At 44.6% G+C, this 25,778-nt stretch overlaps 1 protein-coding gene across 2 annotated transcripts in view; it reads right to left on the bottom strand.

Moving 5' to 3' along the window:
• The window catches only part of RFX7 (regulatory factor X7), a 54,706-nt gene extending 29,933 nt beyond the window's left edge, over window positions 1-24,773 (bottom strand). For both annotated transcript variants that reach the window (XM_071755115.1, XM_071755116.1), the window contains exon 1: window positions 24,320-24,773. In XM_071755115.1, the coding sequence (XP_071611216.1) occupies window positions 24,320-24,465 (146 nt within the window). In that variant the 5' untranslated portion in view covers window positions 24,466-24,773. The remainder of the gene's footprint in view (window positions 1-24,319) is intronic.
• Between the last annotated feature and the right edge of the window lie 1,005 nt (window positions 24,774-25,778).

The following is a 25,778-nucleotide window of genomic DNA, read 5'->3' as shown; positions in this document are numbered from 1 at the left end:
CTTGTAAATATGAATAACACTTCCCTCTCCCCACTTGTCAGTAAATCCCACCTTTTCTTTATAAAATTGAAATTCTAAGTTCTATTTCTAATATCTAAATCTCACCATTTACTTCTAGCTTTCCAAAGAGCTTCTAGAAAGCAGAGAATTGGTATTCCACTGACAAGTTTGGAGTTTTCCACATCTCCCTACCTCCCAGCTGGCTCATTAAGACAATATTGGGTGTGGATCAAATTAAACTATGCCATAAATGACATCAGTACAAGGAGTGCAAATGGTATGGAACTTATTATACCTCATATAAACACACCTACAAGCAGCTTTTGTGTTTCTTAAGGGTGCTGCAGTTCCTGTGCTTGGCCTGACTGCATTAGTTGAAGGTATTTTATCAGTGCTCTGAAGAGGAGCAGGAGCTTTAACATGCAAAAATCAAGTCATCACTGCTGGACACCTGCTGAACAAACACTAAGCAATCATTTTTGGAGGTCAGAGAGTGATTCTTGTCCTAATAGAATAAAACAGAACTCAATCTTTTGTTCACAAAACATCTCTTATCCAGTTGTTGTGCTACCACATGCAAAGATAGATCAAGTAAGGTACTGATGGATATGCTAAAAGGTTAAGTAAAAAAGCAAGCAACAGAAATGGCTCTCGTGCCTGGTAGTAGAAAGAACCAAAGCTATTGAACCAGCACTTAGTGTTGTACCAGATGCTCAAAGAGGCAAGAGCTTGGTTCTCCTGCTTCTTGCAAAACCTGATTTTGAAACCAGTCTAAATCTGATCTGCAGGAGCTGCTTATACTGATGCCCCTTCCCATATGAGAACTGCAGATGCTACAGTGACAGAATGCAGTAAAAAATGTCAACAGGTAAGACAAGTCCACTGAAGTGTAGACATCACCAGACATCCACTACAACTGACTTTGTGTAGAGGACAAGCACTTGGGTGGACACCTGGGCACAGCAGGGAGGGATTAAAGCAGAGCTACTGGGGAACTGAGAGAACACTGAATGCTCAAGATGGTGAAATGGGAGCTTTTCCTTGGCTTGGGGAATACACTCACATCTACTGTAGAAACTGAAGAAGGAAACTGAAATCTCAACTCACTCTTCAAAAACCACCACTTTACAAGAAAAGTCAAAGGACACCAATCATGGAAACCTGCTGCTGATGCTCAGTTATCAGTGCATCTGCCTCAAAGCTGACCAAGGCACACTGATCCAAGTCACACTGAAACAGACAACTGCTCCAGCAGCGTTTCTTTCACCCTAGACTACACCTCACCCCACTGCTTCATGTTCAAGCTGAACAGGAGCCAGCAGTGTGCCCAGGTGGCCAAGAAGGCCAATGGCATCCTGGGCTGGCTCAGGAACAGCGTGGCCAGCAGGTCCAGGGAAGGGATTCTGCCCCTGTGCTCAGCCCTGGGGAGGCCACAGCTTGAGTCCTGTGTCCAGTTCTGGGCCCCTCAGCTCAGGAAGGAGATTGAGGTGCTGGAGCAGGTCCAAAGGAGGCAACTGGGCTGGGGAAGGGACTGGAGCACAGATCCTATGAGGAGAGGCTGAGGGAGCTGGGGGTGTTGAGGCTGGAGAAGAGGAGGCTCAGGGGAGACCTCATCACTCTCTCCAACTCCCTGAAAGGAGGTTGGAGCCAGGGGGGGGTTGGGCTCTTTTCCCAGGCAACTCTCAGCAAGACAAGAGGGCACAAGAGGTCTCAAGTTGTGCCAGGGGAGGTTTAGGTTGGACATTAGAAAGAATTTCTTTCTGGAGAGGGTGATCAGCCATTGGAATGGGCTGCCCAGGGAAGGGGTGGATTCTCCATCTCTGGAGATATTTCAAAAGAGCCTGGATGTGGCACTCAGTGCCATGGGCTGGGAACTGCAGTGGGAGTGGATCAAGGGTTGGACTTGATGATCTCTGAGGTCCCTTCCAACCCAGCCAGTTGTAGGATTCTATGACTCTATGCTCCTTGCAGGGTCTTACAAACCCCGTGTGCAGATCCACAGTCTCTCCTACAAAGCAGCACTCAAAACATATGTGCCTTTTACACCTCAGCATTTACTGTGGCTTCACATGATAGCTTAATGCAGAAAAGGTGCACGGAGGATAAGGGGCCCAAGGGTACGTGCAGATCAAGCTTAGTCCAAATACAACCTCTGCTCTACAAACTTGCAGGAGAGATTGTGCACAAGGCTTTTGAGGAGAACATGCTTCAGCCAGCACCACATCCTATCCTGCTAGGTTCTGCCAAACTGCACACACACACACACACACACACTCATTTGCATTAATATTTTCTTCTTGCCCAGAGAAGAGGCAAGCTGCCAGGAGGCAGCTGGGCACAAGATCCTAGAGCTGTCCTTTTATCTCCAAGTACCAGTCTGAGCCAGTAAATGAAAACTATCAAATTCAGTTCAGGCTTTTCCAGTTGTGACCTCTGCTCCTCCAGCACCGACCAACAGTGTTGAAAAGCTGCAACAGAAAAGCAGCAATAAAGCCAGCAAATAGTTTCTCTGTGTTTCCTTTTTGTCAGTTGGTGGCACAAAAAGGATAGTCCAGTTCATGTCCTCCAATCTGCAAGCAGATGTTGTGACATTTTAAAAGGCAAAGGTCCTACAGCTTCAGCACAGGACAAGTATGCTGGATATTTTAACAGCAATTTTTTGTCTCCTGCTCCATAGCTTACTGGGAGGACAAAATGAAAATCTGTGAGTGGTAAACTGAGGCTTTTTCATCTAAACCTCAGCCCAGGTAAAATGGCCTGATTCTATAAAGCATGTGCCTGACAGCATAAGTGCTTCTTCTCATTTACCTTTCAGTAGAGTTGATCCATATCAAAGTCAAGCAACAGCAACCCTGAGGAACCAGTCCTTTGGGAAGTTGCTGGAACAGTGACCTTCTCATGGTCCAGAGCAGTGCACAGGAAAGCTCCACCTGGTCCACTGAATCAGGATAAAAGGACAAGCCACAAAGGTGGCAAAGGAAGAGCCATCCCAGTTACAATGTATTTGTCACTCTTCTTTATTTCACCCCACACTTCTGCCTTCACTAACAAGCCTCAGTTTACCACACACAAATTTTCATTATGTCCTCCCAGTAAGCTATGGATCAGGAGACAAAAAATTGCTGTCAAAATATACAGCATACTTGTCCTGTGCTGAAGCTGTAGGACCTTTGCCTTTTAAAATGTCACAACCTTTTGAAAGCTGAAATTTCATTTACAAATACACAAATCTGCTGCTGTTTCTGTCAGATGCATCCCTTACATATTACTACTGTAGTTACAGTAACTGCAACCAGCAACCCCATGAGCAAGTCTGAATCAGGCCCTGCACAGAACACTTTTTAATGTCTGGTGGCTGCTACCCACAAGTTTTGCTACATGTCTAGGAACAGCTGCAAGAAAGCAAGCAGGAGGAGTGATAGATGTTCTTGGTAATGAAAATAACCATTTGAATCTATCAGGGACCCAAGTCCATCATAAAACTAAACTTAGAAACCGTACTGTAAGCCAACAACTTGTGCTGCTCCTCCTGGAAAGCTGCTCCTGGGGGCTCACTGTGACTCACCCCCACCTAGAAGCACAGCTGACATTTCTCTTTCATAGCTCTTCATGCTGACAGTCTCCCTGAAGTCAAACTAGTTCACTTACTTCATCTAAAACTTAATTCAGGCTACTTCAAGCAGTTGCATCCAGGACAAGAAAGTGCCTTTTCTGACTGGGGTTAGCTGTCTCTTACACATTCTAATGAAGGGGGCTGCTTTTACAGCTGCCTTGGGTTTATCAGTGTGCATCAGACACTAAACCACCACAAGAACCTGGGGGCATAGGACTGTATATCAAAACTTTGGAAAAAATAATAAAAAATGATGCTATTGCAACCTACAATTAAACCTTTGCTCAGTAGGTACCACCACGTAGATTGTTTGGAAGTTAAGGCACATGGAGCAACTCAAGAGGGATGTAGTTTTGTTCTACTGTTTGGAGAAAAACTCCTCAAAAATGTCATCTCTGTCCCAACACCACCAGTCTGGATCAACCTGCTCTCCTCTGAAGAACTACCATCAGCCACTCAAAAACAAGAGCCCAGCTTAGGCAAAACAGCAGAGAAAAGCAGGTTTCTTAGCCTGTGGTTTAGAGAAGCATAGCAGGGTGGCTCCCTACAAAGGCCAGTGTGTTTCACAGAGACCCCAGTCCTATATCCTCCTCCCAAAAAACACATGCTGGCTGCTTTGGGTCTGCACCAGAAAGCCTTACTGGAAAGCTGCCAGCCCATCTCATCAGCTTCTGACTTAACCTTCAGACTCAGGACCTCTGAGAGACCCTTGAAGGTAACTTCTAAAGGCTTCAGTAATTTAAGCTCCTAAATGCTGAGGCCACACTAACAAATTCTTGATAGTACCTTGGAGAGGACAGGAAGGTGGAAAATCAGACTAAAGCATTTCCTCAAACTGCTCTTCTACCTTATGCCTAATTATGGATGTCTGCTTTCCCTGACCTATTTATGTGTTTCTACTCAAAACAGCCTCATTTTAATAGCCCTGACTTGGCATGGACAAAATGAAGAGTGTGTTCTTTCCCCAGGTGTGCAGCTGGGTTTACTTTGCACTGAAGGAGAGATGGGAAAGGAAAAAAGAGGGAGGAGAAGACAAGGTGTGATTTTTTTCCTAAGCAGCATAAAACCAAATGCTGCCCATCTTCCTCTAATTAAGCAATCCTTTACTTTCAGGAATAGGTAACTGAACTATGATGAGCAATATGGGACTATTGAATTACACAGGGTGGCAGAATTCTGTAGCTCTGAGAACACTATTTCCTTAATGCTGCAAATAGTAGAAACCATATAACCACAAGGGATATGAGAAGCCTTATGCCTGGTGAGACCAGAAAGAGAAAGGTGGTTGGGGAAGGGTAAAAGAAAGCCCTCAAACTTTTAGCTACTGCCTAGTTAACTCTAAGCCTTCTCAAAGCCTTCACAGCCACTGGAACTAAGCCCTATCAGCTTTCCAACTGATCACTCACTCCCTTGAAAGCCAGCAGTGCAACAAACACTGGGGCTGCACATGCACAGTGGGCACCCTGTATGAACACCCACCCACTGCAGCACAACTCCTGTCCTGGGAGGACACAGGGTGCAGAGAAGGATGTTGGTGAGGGGGGTCCTGACTGTGTCCCCAGTAAGAGTGGGACAGCAGAGCTCCAGGACACCACAGGTCAGCTGAGGCAGAGAACCCCCCCACCCCAAAGGTCACACAGGGCACAGCTCTCATCAGGCACAAGCAGTGGACTCAATTCTTGAATGGAGTAAGATGTCAGTAACAGCAACAAGTAAGTCCAGTTCAGCAAAATTCAGGGGACAAGCAGAATCATAATTTAATTTGCAAATTACAGGAGTGGTTTGACTAGGAGGTCAAACTCAGGAAGCCCTGAAAGATTTTTTTCATTATAAGTGTCTTAATACCAGTGGGGTTGCCACAGATACTCTCTATCCTCTTCAGCCCAAAACTGCAAATATTTGCATAAACTGGAACACCCTCCCAAAAACAGCTGCTGTAGCTGTGTTTCCTGTGGTTGGTACACTTTGGACAGACAAAGGAAAACATTTTTCTCCTAAACCCTAATGCAATCCATGAAAAGGCACTACTTTCCATTACTGCTAATAGCTGTGCCATACATCATGAGGACCAGATACAACTCGTAACCAGGCAGCAAGAGTTGCCCACTGCAGGGCTCCCGGTTCCTGGTATTCCTGGATTATGTTACATTATTCCCCGATATGCAGGACACAGCCAGAAAAGTTGCAACTAGAAAGAAAACCCTGCTGTGTAATTACTTAGCAGCAGCTCTGTTAACTAGTTACCATCTCAGGTAGTACAACACCTCCTCTCTCAGACAATGAAGGGAGAGAGGTTTATAAGGTTCTAAGAGAAGCTGTCCTTGGAGAGAGGGAAGATACAAAAAAACAAACCAAAATAACCCTGTAAGTTTCTCTTGAGAGGGAAGCACAAGACCAGCAAAAATTCAGACCAGCTGGGGGAGGAGCAGGGGATGTTCAGGGCCACAGAAACCTTCCCAACTGCTCACTCTTGTGACTCTAACAGTGTATGGAGACAACAGCTGCCCCAATATTTTTACTGATACCTGTACACAAGCCTTCCATATGAGAAGGACACCCAAGACAGCAGTTAGAGCTATCTGCCAAGGAATAATTACTTTGGCCATGTGGCCCCTTAAGAATTGTTCAGTTCTGAAAAGCCTCCATTTCCCATTGCATCAGTCATTCCCTCACACAATCCAGGAGGGTTGCTTGTCAAACTACTTCACAACAGGGTCTACAGTGGTCCTGGAAGGCTTCTCCTATGGGGAGTAATACTACACAGGCAGCAGTTGTCAGGCTTGTGTCTCCCCAGCACAGGAGGTATTTGGGTGTTGGCAACACCCAGCACATCTTTTTTGTGTGTAGTGTCCTGCTGACTCTTTGCCTCTTGCAAAAACCCAATTAGCTGCTGAGGAGCTTCAGTTAAGACCCCACTACTAAATACCAACAGTGATAGTTCCAGCAGAGTCAACTTTCTGAAAGCCACATTACACAAGGTCATTATTAAACTGACCACGCATCCTTTTGGAAAGATTCACTATCTCTTCTACAACTTTGATGGCATCAGGCAACATTTTTTAAATTATCTGTTTACTCTGCATGCTGTGAGGAACCAGTCAATAAAAGGATTATCAGCCCTACTACAGTAAGTGGTACAACCAGAAAGGTACTATTATCACATCCTTACCACAACAAGCCCCATGTCCCAGCAGTGCCTGCAGGATTCAGCCTTTAATCTTACAGAATTAATGCTTCTCTTTCTTAGACCAACAGTTCTAAATATATCTTCATATAACCTTCCATTCAGAAGCACAAAGAAATGTTAAACTGGAGCCAAGGATCATCTAAGGAGAAAATTATGAAACAGCCTCCTATGCATGCTGCTACTCAATTAACATCTTAACATATGCCACGTTACAGTGTCTGGCTTAGCTCACCTTGATAAAGAAGTAAAATGGCTGTAAAAGCATTTCAATTAAATATTTAGAAAGCAGAGCTGCAAAAGGTCAAAACATATTTGAATTAAGTGAAATGAAAACTGCATCTACAGCTCAGCTGAGTAAGAGCTGTTGCTAGCACAGGTTACAGAGAAAGGAAAGCACACCCAAGCCGGGCATGTCCGCAAGCCAGCCCTGGCATCCTGGAGCCAAGGGCTCCCCTCCCATCCGCACCTCCCACCCTCCGGCATTCAGAAGCCAAAAATCGGGTGGCTTCTGATGCCACCTAGGGGCTCTGTCCCTGCCTGCACTGCCCCTTCTCCAGGGAAAACTCAAGTGTCACGGCCTAGGGACAAGGCCTTCACTTGAGCCTAGCGCAAAACCAACCAGAAGCAAAACATTCAATACAAGACAGATGAAATCTTCCAGTATTCAAAAGCAGATAGATTCGTACTCCAGATAAAAGCTACAGGGACTGCAATTGCATCTTGGAAGCAAACGAAGCACTGCTATTTCCCTAAAGCATAAAAATAGACAGATTTGTGTCCACTGGAAATGTAGAAAAGCGTCCAACTCTCAGGCCTCAAAAAGTAAACACAGCAAGTATTCACCCATTTGTAAATATTGGCTCCTTCCTCAATCCAAGTCCAACCACTCTTCTCAGAAAAATAAGAAAGCAACAAGCACAACAAGCCAATAAAACAGCACAAGGGTGAGTTGCAACCATTTCATCTTCCCTGTAACCTAATCCACCTCCCTGCACTCGCCAAAGAGAGTAAGCCAGACCGGTTTTCCACCGGAGAAAAGAAGGAGCAATGCCACATCTCAGTGCTCAAAAAAATGAGTAGTTCAGCACACCATGACATTTTAAGTTAGTGCAGGTTAAAATTGGTCAAACACATCACTTCAACACTTGTTATTACAATAAATGCTATAAAAAATTTTGATAGAGGATAAAAATTTCATCCCCTCTCCATTTCTGACAACATGAGTATTAAATAATGCCAGCTATACAAACAGCTGAATAAAAAAGGAAGATAAGGCTGCTAATGAAACACCAAAGTCTCAAATGTAGCCCATTGTAATGAGCTGCCAAGAAATAATTAGCCAGCAGACATCAGAATACCTACATCTGAAATTCAGGTCTATAAACATCTCGTTTAGCTCTCTGAAGAAATCTAGCTATATTCAACACTAAAGGCTAGTTCCACAATTCTTAAAATAACTGGGAAGAACTTGCAACAACAACACACTGCCAGGTGCTCTATTCCAGCAATAAAACAGTCATTTAACTTCCTGGGTTTTTTTACATTTATTTGAATACTTTTTTTTTTTTTTTTTTTCCCCCACAAGTTACTTTAATGAACTCTCAGAAGAGACAAAGAAAATGCTTTTACACAGCTCTCACCCTGGTTCTTTCAAGCATTGTTCTGAATTAAAATCACTGCATAGTTCAGGCAAAACTCTCTATTCCAAGGATTTGATGCCCTCTGTATATTATGTGGGAAGATAATACAACTTCAAAGGAGCTGCATCCTATATTTATTAATAAAAATCCACATGGGGCACTGCAGGACACTGTTCTAAGATCACTCTGCAAAAATCAGTTGCCTGGAAGGGCTAAACACAAAAAGGATGGGTTGATCTCAATAAAGGGACATGACAAAATAAAAATTGCTCGAGCAGGAACTCAAATCTAAAGTACAATCCCCTAAAAAGCAGAAAGAATGGATACAGTCACCAGATATGCAGGTTTGTGGCTAAACAGCAGATCACCCATCACAACGGCTCATGTATTTCACAATGAAAACTTCTGGCTTTAAAACTAATTCTGAAAAAACAAATCAGTCTTTGGTTGCTTCTGAATTCAGTCCATAGGTAACTAAAAGATCAGCTTTGGCATTTCCTACCATGGTCAGTAGAAGCTTAATCACAACATTATTACTTAAGGCCAGTATTTCTGCAGGGTCTGAACTGGAGGTGCTATAAAGCATGATGAAATTTTTCTCAAGCTTTCCTCCCACGTGGTTCTAAGCAAGGATGCCTAGCAAAACTAAAGGGGTGACAACTCCTTGGCAGCACTTAAAAATAAAACAAAAAACCAACCAACCAACCAAAAAAACCACCAAATCAAAAAAGAGGGGGAAAAAGCACACCTAGAAATGCTTGTGCAGAGAGGAGGAGGGTGTGTGTCACAGCCTGCCACAGGGTACACAGACCTGGTCCCCTGCTACCTTCCCCTTCAAAAATGGTGCCTGCTGATGGGTGACAAAGTGAAACAAGACTTACACTCATGAGGAAATAGGAGTGGATGAGAAAATAGGAATGGTTCTACACTCTGCTTACGTTCAATGCACACCCATAAATGTAGAAATCTGTATAGGGCTATGTTTATTGTGCATAATTACACAAAGCTCAGCTAAATCCAGTATAAAAGCTTCCAGTGTCAGCAGCTCTACAGCAATGCTTTCCTACCACATGCATTTTCCAATGCTGGCAGAGGTGCCTGGATGACAGATTTAAGCCTGCTGATAAAAGGTGTGTTTCATCTTCTTTACTTCTCATTATTTCTTTTGACATTTCCATGACCCACAGGTATCCTAGTTACTTTCTGTTAACAAACAGGTTTGCTACTGGCTGTACCTCTTCACTACTTATTTGGTAGCCAGGTAGGTGCCATCTGGCTAGCAGTGCCATAAACCAGTCCCACCCAAGCTCTTTTGTGACTTTAAGCTGAGCACCAAGCCTGCAGAGTAGACCAGACCCTCCTGAACTGCCAAGCCCAGCACTGAGCCCCACACACCACTCAAGCCCCACCAAGACAAGAAGAAAGTACTCACACAGCCATCCCCCCTCCAAAACCTGCAGGGTCAACAGCTGGAGGTGTCCTGTAGTCATCCTGGCAAGAAGCCCCAGCCTTCCCACCACACTACCATCTCAGTGTTTGCTGGGGTGTGACAGGCCAGGAAGCAGAGGAGCACTGCAAGGGTTGCAGTGGGGCTGTACAGCCCTTCAGAGGCTGAACAGAGCACTGGGGAGGTGCAGCTGAGCTCACCCTGATACACACTTTGTCCCTGCTCCCTGCCACAGACACACATCTCCCCCTTCCACACTTAACAGCTCACTCATAGGCATCAGCCTGTCTTTCTGCAAACAAATCCAGCTTTTCTCTAGCCCCCTCCTCCCAATGCTGCTTGCAATATCCTATTACCTCTGCTTCTGTCCCAACCTCTATGGACTTCTGCATTCCTCCTCCTTACTCCCTTTCCTCCTGTGGCTGACCACCACACAGCTCCTCTGCACCCTTTTTTTCCACTTGAGGAACCTGTCACTGAGTGCTGACCTTGGTAACTCCCAGAGAATGCAACCTCTTAGGTTTCCTTGTGCTGAGTAATGCCCTGAGTATCTACAAACACTCTCTAAGCATCTGCCTACTAAAAGGGTCACCTTTTTCATGTTAGATGGGCATGGCCTCATTGCCACAGGCAAGGCAGCTTCTATCCCTGACTTGTGCCATACTGCTCAGTGGTACATCCCATAACCCTGCTTCCACCCTTGACTTGTGCTGGAGATGAGAATTTAAAAGCTGGATGGATGCAGGATGTGCTGCTGCCTAATGGTGACAGACATGCAACCTCCCATCTTAAAAAAATTCCTTCTTGTTCAGCTGCCAGAGGTTCTTTCAGGCCTCCAACCTCCAGCATTGTATATCCACTCTGTGGCATTTCTCACTCACCTTTGTGAGTCAGCTTCAGCCAACTCCAGGCACAGAAACTGTCTTGTCACTGCAAGTAACCAGAAGTCTCTTGCCTACCTCAAGTCACTTTTTAGAGTACTAAAGCACTCTAACCCATCACTTTCCCTCTGTTTCTGGGGGTAAAAAAAAATAAAAATAATACTAATGGCATCTTTTAAAATTGTTTTAATCCCTAAAATTCAGAAAAGTTAAAAACACATGCTATTCCAGTTCTCAAGGATTTAGTTTAGGAAGTTTGAGTTTCCCTATCTTGTAATCCAGGTGAACTAAAGTTTACTTGTAGATTCAAGAGCTTGTCTAAACCTGTAAGCTGCATTTGCTCAAAATTAAAGCTGCACAAAATTTAATTAAGTTAAACGTGTGGAAGTGCATGCCTATCTCAGTTTGCACCTAAAAAGCTGGGTTTGAGTATAACTGCCTTCAATCCTAAGTGGTAGCTTAACTGCATTAAATGATAGCAAGACAAGAGGGCACAAGAGGTCTCAAGTTGTGCCAGGGGAGGTTTAGGTTGGACATTAGAAAGAATTTCTTTCTGGAGAGGGTGATCAGGCATTGGAATGGGCTGCCCAGGGAAGGGGTGGATTCTCCATCCCTGGAGATATTTCAAAAGAGCCTGGATGTGGCACTCAGTGCCATGGGCTGGGAACCACGGGGGGAGTGGATCAAGGGTTGGACTTGATGAGCTCTGAGGTCCCTTCCAACCCAGCCAATTCTAGGATTCTATGATCATCTTGGATGAGCCTGCACTGCAGGACCAAGCTGCTCCAACCCAAGATGACTTTTACCAACTCTGGGGCTGAGGAATCCCTCAGACCTGTACAGCCCCCCAGCAGGCAGAACAGAAAGCTCCTCTGCCAGCACTTCATGAACAAGCAGCTTAGGGCAGAGAAGCAGCACTCAATCAGGCAACTTCACTCCACCCACTGCCTCCTCCTCCTCACTGCTAGGCTGCCTCTGCAGCCGTGATGAATTAACAAGTGAGTCTTGTCAGATTATTTCTTTCCTCTAAAACATAATTTATGAATGGAAATTATGAACAGCAGGCACCTGACCACTACATAATTGCTCACAACTTCAGTACTCCTCCTCAGAAGAGAGGACAATGTATGCTATGCCTGCCTCTGCCACTTCATCCTAGCTCTGTAGACAACTGGGGAAGGATGGCACTCAAAAACCTGAACCATTTTCTTCTGAAGTAACCTACCTGACTTTGTAAGCACAGCACTGTCCATAAGCATTTTGCTATCTATTTTTAACATTTCCAAATTGTCATGGTTTTCTTTTAAAAACATAAAGGTACAGCCAGGCAGATCACCAAGCACAGCACCCTGTCAAGATGATTTGCAGAACACCTGGATGGGTCCATGATTTGCAGCATGTCCATCTCAAACATATCAGGGAACTGCAAAGTCAAACCACAACTTACTTTGTAAAACAGACAGAAACAGAAAAGGCTGCCCTCCATTAGATCTAGAACAGACTTCAGAAAAGCTGCATTAAACTTCTGACTTTCTAAAAAAATCACAGCACCAGAGAATTGTAATTAAGACCAATGTAGACAGAAAGCTACACTAAAGCAACAGCCCCTGAGACAACCACACTGCTGAAATTCACCTGTAGGCTACAGCATGTAACTGCCTGACATCTTTTCAGCACCTAGCAATTTACTGAACCATGCTTGTACAAAGGTCTCACACTAATGCTACCCACAATTACTGGTCCTATGAGTCCTTCCAGGAGACACTGCCTAAGAGCACTACAGAACTGATGGCTCTGGATTTTCGTTCTGTGAACCACATCACCTGTAAACATGCAAGTGGGAGAGCAGATGACTGCATTAAGGGAATGAAAATGTCTTTTCCTGATTATTAACAGTTTGATTTCCATTTTCAAGGTGAACTATATGCTGCTTTGCCACTCCCTTACTGAACAGCTGAATTAATCAAACCAAAGCTGCAGCTCACATTTCTGAGTCTGATGGATTTAGGACAATCTTGTGAAGAAAAATACAATGTACTCAAGCAATCTCCTGATGGACGCTACATTGGGCCTCATTTGCCACAAAGCTGCTGGTATTTAAAGTATTCAGTGATAATAAAGACCTTTTCTGAAGTAAGGAGAATCATTGCAAAGTGACCAAAAACAATTATTAGGTTTGGTGCTGCAAACACACAGTATAAATATTTTCACAATGAACAGCTGGAGCTATTGCTTGACAACATCCCAGTACATGCATCCATGTCTTAAGTGTACACAAAGACAGGGTTGCCACACACTGAACCCACTGTGCACACAATCTAAGTTTTGCTTTTCAAGTAAGCTACAGGTTTTACTAACTTGAATGTACAAACCATGATGGCACATGAACCTCACATTCTTAATCCATCCAAAAGAAATAAGCTTCTAGCAAGAAAAAGATGCGATCTGTGGGGACACGTGCAGTGAAAGCTAAAAGGAGACTGATTATACTTACTGGTAATCATCAGAACAAAAAATAGTATCTTATTTTAATTTTTATTCTCAGCCTGAGAGATAAAGAGCATTACCATTTTTTTAGCTGGTATTAACCAGGAAATAAAACTACTCATGGTGTACATTCAGGCTTCTACAGGGTAAGCGGACACCTATATTCTGCTCAGAAATATAATGTGTAAGAGAGTTGTCTGAGTATCTTCATGGATAAAGGACTTAATTATACAGGAGTCAGCATGTTTTGCATTATAAAATGATAATTTAAAAGATTACTTTTTAATTGAAATTTTACTATAAACTGTATTTAGAAAAACTTGTCTCTGATGTAATTAAACACATACAAAACAGCATTTCCAAACTGTTGTAAAAGAGAAAAAAAAAAGTTTTTTCTTATTTTTGCAGCACATTTGTTGATTACTTGAGATTTTTTTGTTACATTCAACTGATGGTTTCTGTTCAAAATACCCTTTTTCACACTTTTAAAATTAGATCTATCAATCCCAATTCACTCACTCACTGAAGAGACAATTACACTTTTCTCTCACTTACCGATTTATTTCTCAAATTTTGACTTAATCATTCAACTATACCACTGGAATCAAGTATAATGAAGGTAATTCTGCAAAGGAGGCTCCTGGAGTAAAAAAAAACTGGCTTAGCTCTTCAGCACACCGTGGTTCCAGGTGTGCAGCTTGCAATTTCTGCCAGTAATTTCACTGACTTTAAAATATCAACTTATTTATTTAGTTTACAAGACCACTAATATCAGGTGTAGGCCTTCACATAGCTCATCATTTATAATGCTAGCAGGCTTAATAAAACAAAATAAAATTAATAAAATCAAACCATAAAGAAAATAGGCAAAAATTTTAAGTACCCTTAATGAAACACCATACTTTGTCAGAGCTTGGATAAAAGGTTCTTGTGGCATGTCTCTGGCTCCTGCAAGATTATTTCAAAGCTATGTTTAGCCATAGCTTTAGACAGTCCCATCAGAGCAGAAAGAGCTGCAGTTTTCCCACAAGGGCTAAGCAGCAAGGCTCAGCCTCACAGGTGCTTCACCCACAGCCACTGAGTTTCATATAAGCAGAGCAGGGATCACAGAGCAATCATTTACCTTCCACTGAGAAACATGGTGAGAAACACGAAGCATCTGAATCTGAACACAGGATGGGAGATGGAGAGCAGCCAGACAGAGAGGGACCTGGGAGTCTGGATTGCCAGGAAGCTGAACAGGAGCCAGCAGTGTGCCCAGGTGGCCAAGAAGGCCAATGGCATCCTGGGCTGGCTCAGGAACAGCGTGGCCAGCAGGTCCAGGGAAGGGATTCTGCCCCTGTGCTCAGCCCTGGGGAGGCCACAGCTTGAGTCCTGTGTCCAGTTCTGGGCCCCTCAGCTCAGGAAGGAGATTGAGGTGCTGGAGCAGGTCCAAAGGAGGCAACTGGGCTGGGGAAGGGACTGGAGCACAGATCCTATGAGGAGAGGCTGAGGGAGCTGGGGGTGTTGAGGCTGGAGAAGAGGAGGCTCAGGGGAGACCTCATCACTCTCTCCAACTCCCTGAAAGGAGGTTGGAGCCAGGGGGGGGTTGGGCTCTTTTCCCAGGCAACTCTCAGCAAGACAAGAGGGCACAAGAGGTCTCAAGTTGTGCCAGGGGAGGTTTAGGTTGGACATGAGAAAGAATTTCTTTCTGGAGAGGGTGCTCAGCCATTGGAATGGGCTGCCCAGGGAAGGGGTGGATTCTCCATCCCTGGAGATATTTCCAAAGAGCCTGGATGTGGCACTCAGTGCCATGGGCTGGGAACCACGGGGGGAGTGGATCAAGGGTTGGACTTGATGATCTCTGAGGTCCCTTCCAACCCAGCCCATTCTATGATTCTATGGTAGTCACAGGTGGACTATACCATGGAACTACCAACACACAGCTCACTTTGGGAGGGCACTCACCCAGCAGGGGAGCCTCCAGCAAGGGTGCAGCAGGGACACCAGCAGGGATCTGCCACCCACATGCTCATCCTGACAAACTACTGCCTGCACACCCAGCAATACACTGGTCCTGCCAGAGGATCTCCAGAAGACTCAGGTCCTGGCTTCAGATTGCCTCTGGACACAGCACTCACACAGCATCCAGAACAACCTCACACGGTGCTTCCCCTGGCATAATAAGCACTGAAGCCCCTCAAGCACTTTTCTCCACTGAATTAGCAATCTAACTAACTAGCATGTGGGTCTGGAGGAAGCAGTTGTCAGTACTACTCAAAGCAGATTAAAAATGACTTAAAATTCCGTTTACAAAAAAGTTTAAATAAACATTAAAACTTCTTCAATTTACAGGGCTTCAGTTGACACTTGTGGTCCTGTGTAACTGTCTTAAATCTCTATTTTAATTCAGCAAGGGTTCTGAAGAAAGAACACAGTTACCTTCAGTGAAGTCACAAAGACTACTCCAAGTATTTTCAGGTGATTTCTAAACTTGGCCAAGATGAAGGTGAGGAAAATTCAGCATAACAAATCACCCATCCTACTATCCAGCACACCTTGATCACAAGCTAATTCCTGTTTGTCCAAGGGACACATGAGGCAGACAGCTCCAGGCAACCTCATGCTAAGAAAAAGTTCCAACAGTCTGTATTGCTGACAGCTTTAAAAATAATTTAACTCGATGCTTTACAGGCAACCAAAGTAATGAACCAAAGTAATTCCTGCTGTCCAGTGCAATCCAACTTCTTCACTGGCAGGAGTCCCAACAGCCTTCTAACAGCACTTAGGACTCTTTGACTACAAAATATGGATCAACTCCATGCTTGTGAGACCATCCATCAAAAAGGACAGCCATAAATCACAGACCCTGACATTTAACCACAGATTTCCTCTCAGGGGGAGATACAAATGTGCCTCATTTAATAAACGAGTTCTTCTCTGGAACAAGATTTTCTCCCTAAACTTGAAGTACCTGACAATTGGTAAGGATACAATCCCCAGCCAGCTGCAGGGGAAAAGCTAAGCAGGACCCATCCTCCTGGAGGAGCACAACTACATCCCAAGAAACCACAGACACATGCTCTGCCTCCACAACTGCCATGCATGGCACCATGCCGTGTGGTTCTAGTTAGAAAAAGAGAACAGATTAGGTGGCCTGAGCAAAAGATAAAGACCACTCACTGAGTGCAGTACCAAGCAGGTCCAAAAAGCAGCACCCTGGGTCTGCCAACAGTGAGAGCCCCCCCAGTATTTCCAGGGTTCCACCCAGAGATACCATCCCCATTCCCAGCCCGGCCTGCAGCAACACCTGGCCTCCCCACCCTTCCATTGGTACGATGTAACTGCAGCAACCACAAACAATTACAAATAAGCAACAGGGAAAATATTCGGGAAGTTTTGCATGTTTTTTCCAGTGTTTTAATGATTAAACATTCAACAGCCAGAAAACACTTGGCAGCTTACTGAAAGCCTGTTGATGGCACAGCAGCCGATAACGAGCATCCTACTTGATGACAGATAATCCTTTTTCCATTAAATCAAGAAAGCATTAAAATTGAGATACTGGCTAACTCATTTGGAACAAAACAAACCAAAACCTCAAAATTCCCAGAGATCTGAGGGAACAAAACAAAACACCCAAACACTTCCAGAATTCTTGAATGTATTTAGGAGGTTCTTCTCACTGGCCTGGAAGTACCAGTTTGTGATGGCTTTCTGGTTGGGCTCTTTTTGGGTGCCAGGGAATCACCTTTTCATCTATCTAATTTACCTTTTGCATCACTTGGCTGATAACTTTTCATCATCCAGTTCAGCAATTTACCTGGACTGGTCCAGGTGCAAGCTAGAAAACAACCTCCATCTCCTCATCTTGGTTTAAAAAGGAAAAGTTCCTTATTTATATAAGAGACTTTGTAATATTTGATATTAGAAAGGCTTGAACCAAAAATCCAAATTTGGATTCTGATCTGAATTTTGCAGCCCTGGCCCTTCTCCAAATACTTCTGTTTGGCAAGCAGCAGAGTGGAGTAACAAGAGAAGGCAACATACATAAGTTATGGGATCTGTATAAAAACACTTAGCTCAGTCCGTGCTCTCAAATCTACACAGAGAGAGAGAAAAAAAGACTAACAAAACCACCAAAGTCCAAATTAATTAAAAGATTAATCAGTGTTTAAGTATAAATCTCATCACCCAAACCTGACCAGTAATGTAATCTCACCCAGTTACAGTATTTTTTCTGATTTATACTGCATCCAGAAAATTATAGTGGGGGGTGGGAGTGGGGTTTCTAATTGTTCCTTTTTCAGATACAAATTTGGATTCCTAATAACCAATGGCACACAAGGCACATGCAAATCAAACAGAATTGCCCAAAATGACAAGCAACCCAGCTACAGAGGCCTGGGATGACAATCCTGCAGTTCTGTGCTTATTAAGAACTCATTAGAAATGCTGCTCTGAATCACAATGTCACACCATCTGACTTGCTTCAGTGAAGGGAACTCCTGCAGTGGAAAGTAAAATGTTTATGAAACAAGGAATTGCATACATCTGATGCTGTGAACTCAACAATTTAATGCATTCCTATGCATTTTAAATGAACAGCCAACATTTTAAGTGAGCAGTAAAACATTGCCAATTCTTTTATTACTTGAATATTGGTTTTCCCTCATGTACTTTATTAGATCCTATTGTTTCAAGGCACCCAAACCCCACGAGCACGAGTGAAAAATCCACTCTTCCTAAAAGCAGATTTACGAAGACCTTTTTTTTTTTTCTGCAAAGCTATTCCATCCAACTCAGAGCCAGGATATTCAATAAAATCTCAACTCCATTCTCAAAAGGTTACATAAAGGTCAGCCTTCATTTTACTCAGGTTTATTTTCTAACACTGTAAAAATGCTTGCAGACCAAATTGGCTTCTCCACCTGCTGACCTAGAAACTCCACCACCGTGGTGGCCGTGCCCCATGTTGGAAAGCAGTTTCTCCTCCCACATGGATTTGGCACTGAGTGCTGCTGACCTGCCTGCTCCTGGCAGCTGGCAGCATGGGGGAAGGCTTTCCAAAAAGAGAAAGGGGGTGCATGTCAGCACAGGACAGCAAATGTGGTTTTAAGCCTCTTTGGTGAGAAGGAATTCTTCCCCCAAAAGAAGGTTTCCTCCATACAGAAATGTGTAGTAATAGATAAGGGGTGTACCTGGACCTTGTTCAAGGAAATGGAAAACCTCCAAAACAATCCATGAGAAGAATGGAGCAGCCATCCTCCAGGAAAAGAAACTGGGTTGAAAAAGTGACAAATGGTGTAGAATTTATTTCACCCAGTTCAAGAGATCTGCACCACAGATGGCTACGCCCTGGCACACATTTCAGAATTTGTTTACAGTCAAAGAGGCACATAAAGTGATCAGATGGACTGTTTTATGGAAACATCTTCCCTGGGAGATGGCCCTCACCTCAGAAGCACATTTTTCTCTACAGTGGCACTACCTTGACCAACTCATACAGAAACAGATGGAGTCAAATGAAACAAATTCTACTTTCTGTTCCTACCCAGGAACCAGAACTTGGGGAACCAGAGTGTGAAGGAGAATGACAGGATGCTCAATGCTTTGCCCAAGGAAGGCTGACCTTCACTAAAATAATCAAGAACTACTCTAAAATACAGTCCACAGCTCAATTTTTTTTCCAAGTATTTGATTGCCTATACACCACATTGGGAAACATTCAGGACTGCCAAGTTTCACCATCACTTCTAAACAATGGAACCATAAAGCCAAGGAAAACTGAGTTAGTGACAAGAAACTTTTTCAGCTTTACACAGGCACCTCTAAGCTGATGAGTACTTTTCCAAAGGAGGTAAAACACACTTGTGATGTTACATACATTTAGTAACATGACTGCAGCCTGTAGACCTGTCATTGATAATTACTAGCTTTCCTCAAAACAGTTAGTAATCTTTTATTGAAGAATTACAAGTTTTGTTTCCCACCTCCAACAATGAATTAACAAAGGAGGGAATGGTGGCTGGTGCATCTTGTTTGGACTGGGGGCACAGAATAACCACAAAGAAGCTGTGATCAGTTACAAGAAATTTTAAGTTCTACACTCAATTTTGACATATCACTTAAACTATGAAGATTTGGTTTGGGTGGGTTTGGTTGGGTTTTCATTTTTGGAGTTTTTTTTGGTGGGGGTTTGGTTTGGTTTCCTTTTTGTGTGTGTTTTTTTGTCTGTTTGGTTTTGGTGTTTTGTTTTGTTGTTTTCCCTGATTCCCTGCCTCCCTTCCCCTAGCTACAAAAAACTGTGAAAGAGTAAATGCAGATGGATTGGTCTACAGATTAATCCAACCTGACTCAATAAATCTGTTTTTTAAAAAAAAATAAAAGGTGTTAAAGAAATTTCAGCTGCTGAAAACTACTAAAAAAGATGTTTGCACCTGCATTTGCAAAGAGCCTGAAACAAGTACCCCTTAAACAAGTACCCCTTAAACTACCTTCTTCATTGCCAGGTATTTTATTAAAAATACCAAGATTGTCAATCATTTTTTCCTGCTGACCTAAACCATGCAAGTAAGTAGTAATTCCTATTATGTAAAAGCTCAATGGCATTTTCCAAACTGCAGAACATCTTCCACCAGCTAAGTGACAAGCCACACTTGCTGACAATGCCTAATGAGGAGTGATGGATGCAATATTGCAGGAGAGAGCAGGAACGATGTCAGTCATAATAAAGAACAGAACCTTCTAAAGATTAGAAAATACTGGAATTACAGTCAGCTAATCTGGTTTTCTAGCCAATAGAAATAATAGAAATAGGAATAGAATAGAAATAGAAACAATACCACAAGCCCAAAACTAACAAGGGCACAATTCACCTCCTACTCCCCCTTCAACATGAGACAAACTGGACCTTAAAGACATGTAATTTTGGCACTGCCTGGCCTAGCTCATGTGGTTTTCCAGTACAACTTCTAGCTGGAAGAGTGATTTGAGGAAAAAAAAATTAAAAATCACACACCAAACCCACACCCACATCCAACTGAAATGGCTGCAAAAGCAATGGTTGCTACTTGCCACTCCATGCTGCCTGGTCCTCAGCCCAGCTTACACAAGATACTGGGCAGGGGAGAAATTAATCTCTTGAGAAGAATTATTACATTCAAATCCTAACAGATGCCTTTAGGACAAAAAAAGAGCTGAGATGCAGGCAAGGTGAAAGAAGCTGGGGCCAATTCATGCACAGATGCAAGCACCAGATTACTATTACAACAGTAAACAAGTACCCATTGAGGAATCATCACCAGTTATTCACAACACTGAACAAGAAAACAAACCCATCCATTCCTTCAATGTTTGCAGCTACAGACTGGATTTTAGATTAATACAGTCAGCAGAGGGATTAAATTGCCCAAAACTCTTCTTTTTTGCCAGCAAGAACAGACCTTCAGCTGACACCTTGTTCCCTTGGACAACTCTGCATCTTGGTCCTTATGCCATGCTACTTTCACGTGTGCATTGCTGGCTGTCTTCAGCTATGGGATATTCTTTGGCAATTTAATGGAATATTGAGTAGACTCAGTCTTAACCAACATACGTTTGGGCACAGAAAGATCATACACAAATAACATACATTTGGTAATACAGCACCCTCACATGAAGAAAATAATTGAAACCCCATTAGTCTATATGCTCAGACAGCTGACTAGGGAGGTTTTCCTGCCCCCGGCTCTCATGTCTGGACAAAAAAAACCCTATTAATAAATATGAAACCTTTAATGAACCTAAAGGGAAATAAAAACAGGCAGATTAAGGCCCAATATCCAGCAAAGACCAGGGCAATTTACAAACCCACCCAACCTGACACTAATCTGTGCTCTGAAAGACATGTTCTCTCTGTCTAGACTTCTAACCCATCAATGGGAAAAGGCAACTAATATTATTGCTGCCCATTTCATCGACACCACAAGAACACTTCCAAGTGCTCAGCAACTCACACACATAACACAATGCTGGATGTGTCAAACTGCATTTTTTCCTAACTGGCCCACTTGAACACATCCAGCAAAGTAGGTGGTGGATGTGTTCAAGAGGGTCAGTTAGGAAAAAAATACAGTTTGACAGAGATGAACTTCAATTATTGCAACCAAAAAGAAGTTCAATACCTGTATGTGCTGTTGCAATGCAAATAAGTACTTCCTGATTTGCTTTTAAGCACAGCTAAGTAACTCTTATCTTACCCTTCCAAGTCTAAACTAATGGCCACTTTAAATGCAAAACAGCAAAAAACAACAAAACAAAACAAAAAAATCCCTGAATGAAAGAACATGTAGCAAGCACATTTTTAAGTCTTCAGTACATACCCTGACCATGCCTCTAATTTTTTTTAACCAGCAGGACTTAATCTATTGTTTCATTTTAAGGGACTCCACTCGTTCACAATTACTTGAGCTACTTTTGTCAAACTACATTTTAATTTAATAAATGGAATAAATTAAGTATGAGTTGAGATAATTAATAACTCATTGTCCCACTCAGAGCCTCCATCACACACTCTATTTATATTTGCCTGTACAGTGGAAGGACAAGCACAGACTTGTTTGTGATCCTCAAGTCCAGTATTTCAGTAGCTGCTATATTTTGCTAGACTACTATTTTCATTGACAATGCATTTGGAGATTGAAACTCTTCTTTTAAAAAAAAAAAAAACACACAAACAAGCAAGAAGAACTAAAACCATCCATCCACTATGCACAAGTGTGGAGGGATAAACAATACAGCAGAGTGTTGGTCTAGATGTGCTAAATCCTTTGGGAAGAAAAGGAGGAATTGAATGCACCAACCTGCCAGCACACACAGCTGGCACAGCAGGGGAAGAGGGGAGGAAGAGGACAGCAGAAAAGAGGAAGCTCTCTTCGGCACTGTTACACCTACTTCTGTTAACAAGAGAGCACTGCCATTTTCACAAGCAGCCTTCCACAATCTCTCCCCACCGGTCACCCACCACCAGCACCCCCTGCACAGAACAGCAGAGCCGAGACTGCAACTACAGCAGGAGACTTTTCCTGCTGTTTACTCCAAGTACAGCGTTCACCACTTCCCTGGCAATGCTCCTTATCCTTGCTGCTCCAAAACAACAACCACTGCATCTACATAAATATGCAAATTAGCATGAAACTCCAGCCTCAAATGAAGGCTGCTTGATCGCAATATAGAGAATTTCTAACAGTGCCAGACAAAAGATGTGAAGATACCAAAGAAGGGTATTTTCATTTTTTCTTATAAAAAAATGTTATCTTCAGCATACTGCCTTTCAGCAGTATAACCCACAGAAGATAGGTGTTGCCTGAAAGCAGCAGAGAAGTCCCAGCCTGCTCCAGGAAGGAGGTGGCCAGGAGAGAGGGCTGCAAGGTGCTTGGCAAAACCTCTGCTGGTCACAGGCACTTGGCACCAGGCAAAACGCTGCATTCCTTCATACCAAATGTGGGCTCGGGCTTTTCATCAAGTTTACCTGAATCAAATAAGCAGCTTTTCTTTAAAAGGCTAACATGTTCTCTTTTTCCTTGAGCAGAAAACCCATAATAAAAGCAGAGGTTTTATTTAGTAGCCATTTTGTCTTCAACTTGGACATGATACCTCATCTGAATGCAATGTAAACATGCTCTCTGATGCTCATTTCCAAACATTGATGGAAAGAGAAGAAAATACAAAAAGGCCATCACTAAATACCACAATAAATTAGGAGGGTGTGAAGATTTCATGACCTAAACAGACAGGAAATTCTGCAGTTTGTATTCATTCTCTAGGTCACACTGCAGAGAAAACCAAAACAAAAGGTAGCAAGTGTGGATTAAGGGCACTGAGTTATTATTTACAGTTTAAATTTAAACAAAAAAACCAACCAACAATCAAACTATAAATGCCATTTCAGTATGCCACTCAACAGAAGAATCTGAAGCTTTAATTATAAATTGTCTTTCTTTTCCAGCTACATCAATTCAAACCATAAAACCTATCTATTGGATGAAGTAATATGCAAGCTAGATCAGCATGCTTCTATTAGGATGACTAGATGTATATAAAAACATATTCGATGTGTATATAGAAAGGAAAACATTACATATGAGTAACCTATATTTCCAACTACCAACTTTCACAACACTTCATCACTCTCCTAAGCCAAAACAGCTTTTAAAATAATATACATGTTATAAGTGCTGCAGGTGACAGCCTCTTGCAGCTATGTTTTTAAAAAACAGGATATTTTATTGGCTGGGCAACCTAAACTCAATTTATCTCTTTCCCGCACATGGACACAAAATAAATATTCTTAAGTAAAATGTTAGTTTACTATTGTTTTAATTTTTACGGAAAAAAAAAATATTAAAAAACCCAAACAAACAAAACTAGATTCCTGTGCAGGAACCGGCATACCATGGCCACAAGTTTCGGCCAAAATTGCATTTCAATTACCAGACTGGAAACTCAAAAGGTTTCCAGGGAGGCTGGAAAAATGCACGCTTACTGCAACACTCTGCATTCCCCGCTGCATCAACACCCTGTGCTGGGGGTCTCATGTGAACGTGAAAAGAAACAAAAAAAACCCAAAACCCAAAACATAAAAAAACTGAGGGCCTTGTAAGATACGGACTAATTAAAATGTCTTCAGCAGGTGACACCGTCCCATCCGTCCGCACAGAGCCGCTCCGTAAGTGCCATTATCGCCGAGCCCAGGCAGCAGCCCCACTAACCCACCCCGGCACACGGCGGCTGCTTCATGCCTGGAAAACAACAAGTACCGGGCGCGGCGGCAGACACGACCCTCCCACCGCCTCACCTGCTCCCGGCCACGCGTGTTTTCCGCGCGGCCGCCGCGCTGCGCGTCGTGGGGCACAGCCCCGCGGGGGAGAGGAGGGGCTGGGGCGCGCAGCTCCGCGCTTCCCCGCACAAAGGGACAGCGCTGCTTCCCCCCCCCCCCCACCCCTTAACCCCTGCGGCGCCCCCCACCCCGCTCCCCTCGGCGACCCGGGCCGGGCCTGGGGCGCAGCCGACCTGGGAAGCGCGGCGGCGGGGCCCGGCCCTTACCAGATGGAGCTGCGGATCTTGTGCTGCAGCGCGCTGGCCTCGCCGCCCTGCAGCCCCGGCACCAGGGCCGGCAGGGCCCCGCCGGGCGCCGGGGTGCCGGCGAGTCGCCGCGGCGGCTGCCCCTCCGTCTGCTGCTCCTCGGCCATGGGGGCGCGGCGGCGGAGACGCGGAGCGGAGGTGGCCGCACTAGGCCTCTGCCGCAGCCCTCGAGTGAGTTGCCTTCCCCTGCTGCTCGGGGGACATCACGGGCGGAGAGCCGAGCCGCGTCCCGCCGCTACGCCGCAGGATGGCCAGCCCGGCCCGCGGCACGGCGCATGGCGGCACGGCCTCCGCCGCCGCCCCCGCGCAGGGTTGCTCCGCGCTCCCCCGCCTCGCAGCACCTGGCCCGGCCCGGCCCGCCCCGCGCCGCCGCCGCCGCCGCTCCTCGCCCCACGGCCGCCGTGCCCGCCCGGGCGCCGAGTGCGCAGGCTCGGCACTGCCCGAGCAGACGGGCCGCCCCGCGCCGCCGCCGCCGGGGAGGGGGCCGGGGGCGCGGCCGCCGGCGGCGAGCCGGAGCTGGGGTGAGGGGGTGGCGGCCCCTCCGACACCCCCGGGTAGGGGCTTGCGGGCCCCCGCTGCCCGGTGGTGGTGGGGTGGGCTTCTCCGGCAGCGTCCCGGCTCTGCGGGGGCGGCCCCCCCCTGCGCGCCGGCGGCGAAAATAACACATATGTGTGAGCATGTTTTATATATATATATATGTATGTATATGTGTGTGTGTATATATATATATCACACGTAAATATGCATGATTTATAGAGGGTGCACCGAGCGCATAGCTGCGCACTGGAGACACGTGAACCCCGCTCCTGCGGCAGCATTACATCAGCTGGCTGCACCACCGCCGCCCGGGGTGCTCCTGGCATCTTCCCCTGCCTCCCAATCCCAACCCGGGCAGCGCTCCTGAGCTGCTCGTCTCTTAAAAAAAAAAACAAAAAAAAAAAACCCAAAACTAAACCAAATTCTTCACAGCTCTCACATCCCTGCGGCCATCAGCACGGGGCGGTGGCAGGCCAGGCCGTGCCTCGCCCTCAGCTTTCTCACATGTCCCCTGTACGTTTATGCCACTGGCCCTACAAGCCTTCACCCCCAGGTCTCTCTGAACAGCAAAGAGAGCTTGAGCTACCCCTGGGTAGCCCTTCTTTTCCCAATCACTTCAATTCTGGTAGTGTTCTGATGGGAATTAACATTTTTTCTGCTCAGCCCGCCAGGGCAGCAGGGGGTTGGACACCCAGGTCCCCTTTCTGAGGATGGTACTGAGAATGAAGTGGCTTCCTGGCCTACACTGATCACAGAAAATGTGGGTCTAAAGATGACTAATAATGTAAATACACACATGGACACATGGCATTGCTAAATTTAGGAGCCGAGTATTTGTAAATTGCTATGTCACCAACTAAAGCAAGACACTAAAAAAAATAAA

This window comes from Heliangelus exortis, chromosome 11 (assembly GCF_036169615.1).
Source record: "Heliangelus exortis chromosome 11, bHelExo1.hap1, whole genome shotgun sequence".
NCBI lineage: Eukaryota > Metazoa > Chordata > Aves > Apodiformes > Trochilidae > Heliangelus > Heliangelus exortis.
This window is presented reverse-complemented; position numbering and strand designations above follow the sequence as displayed.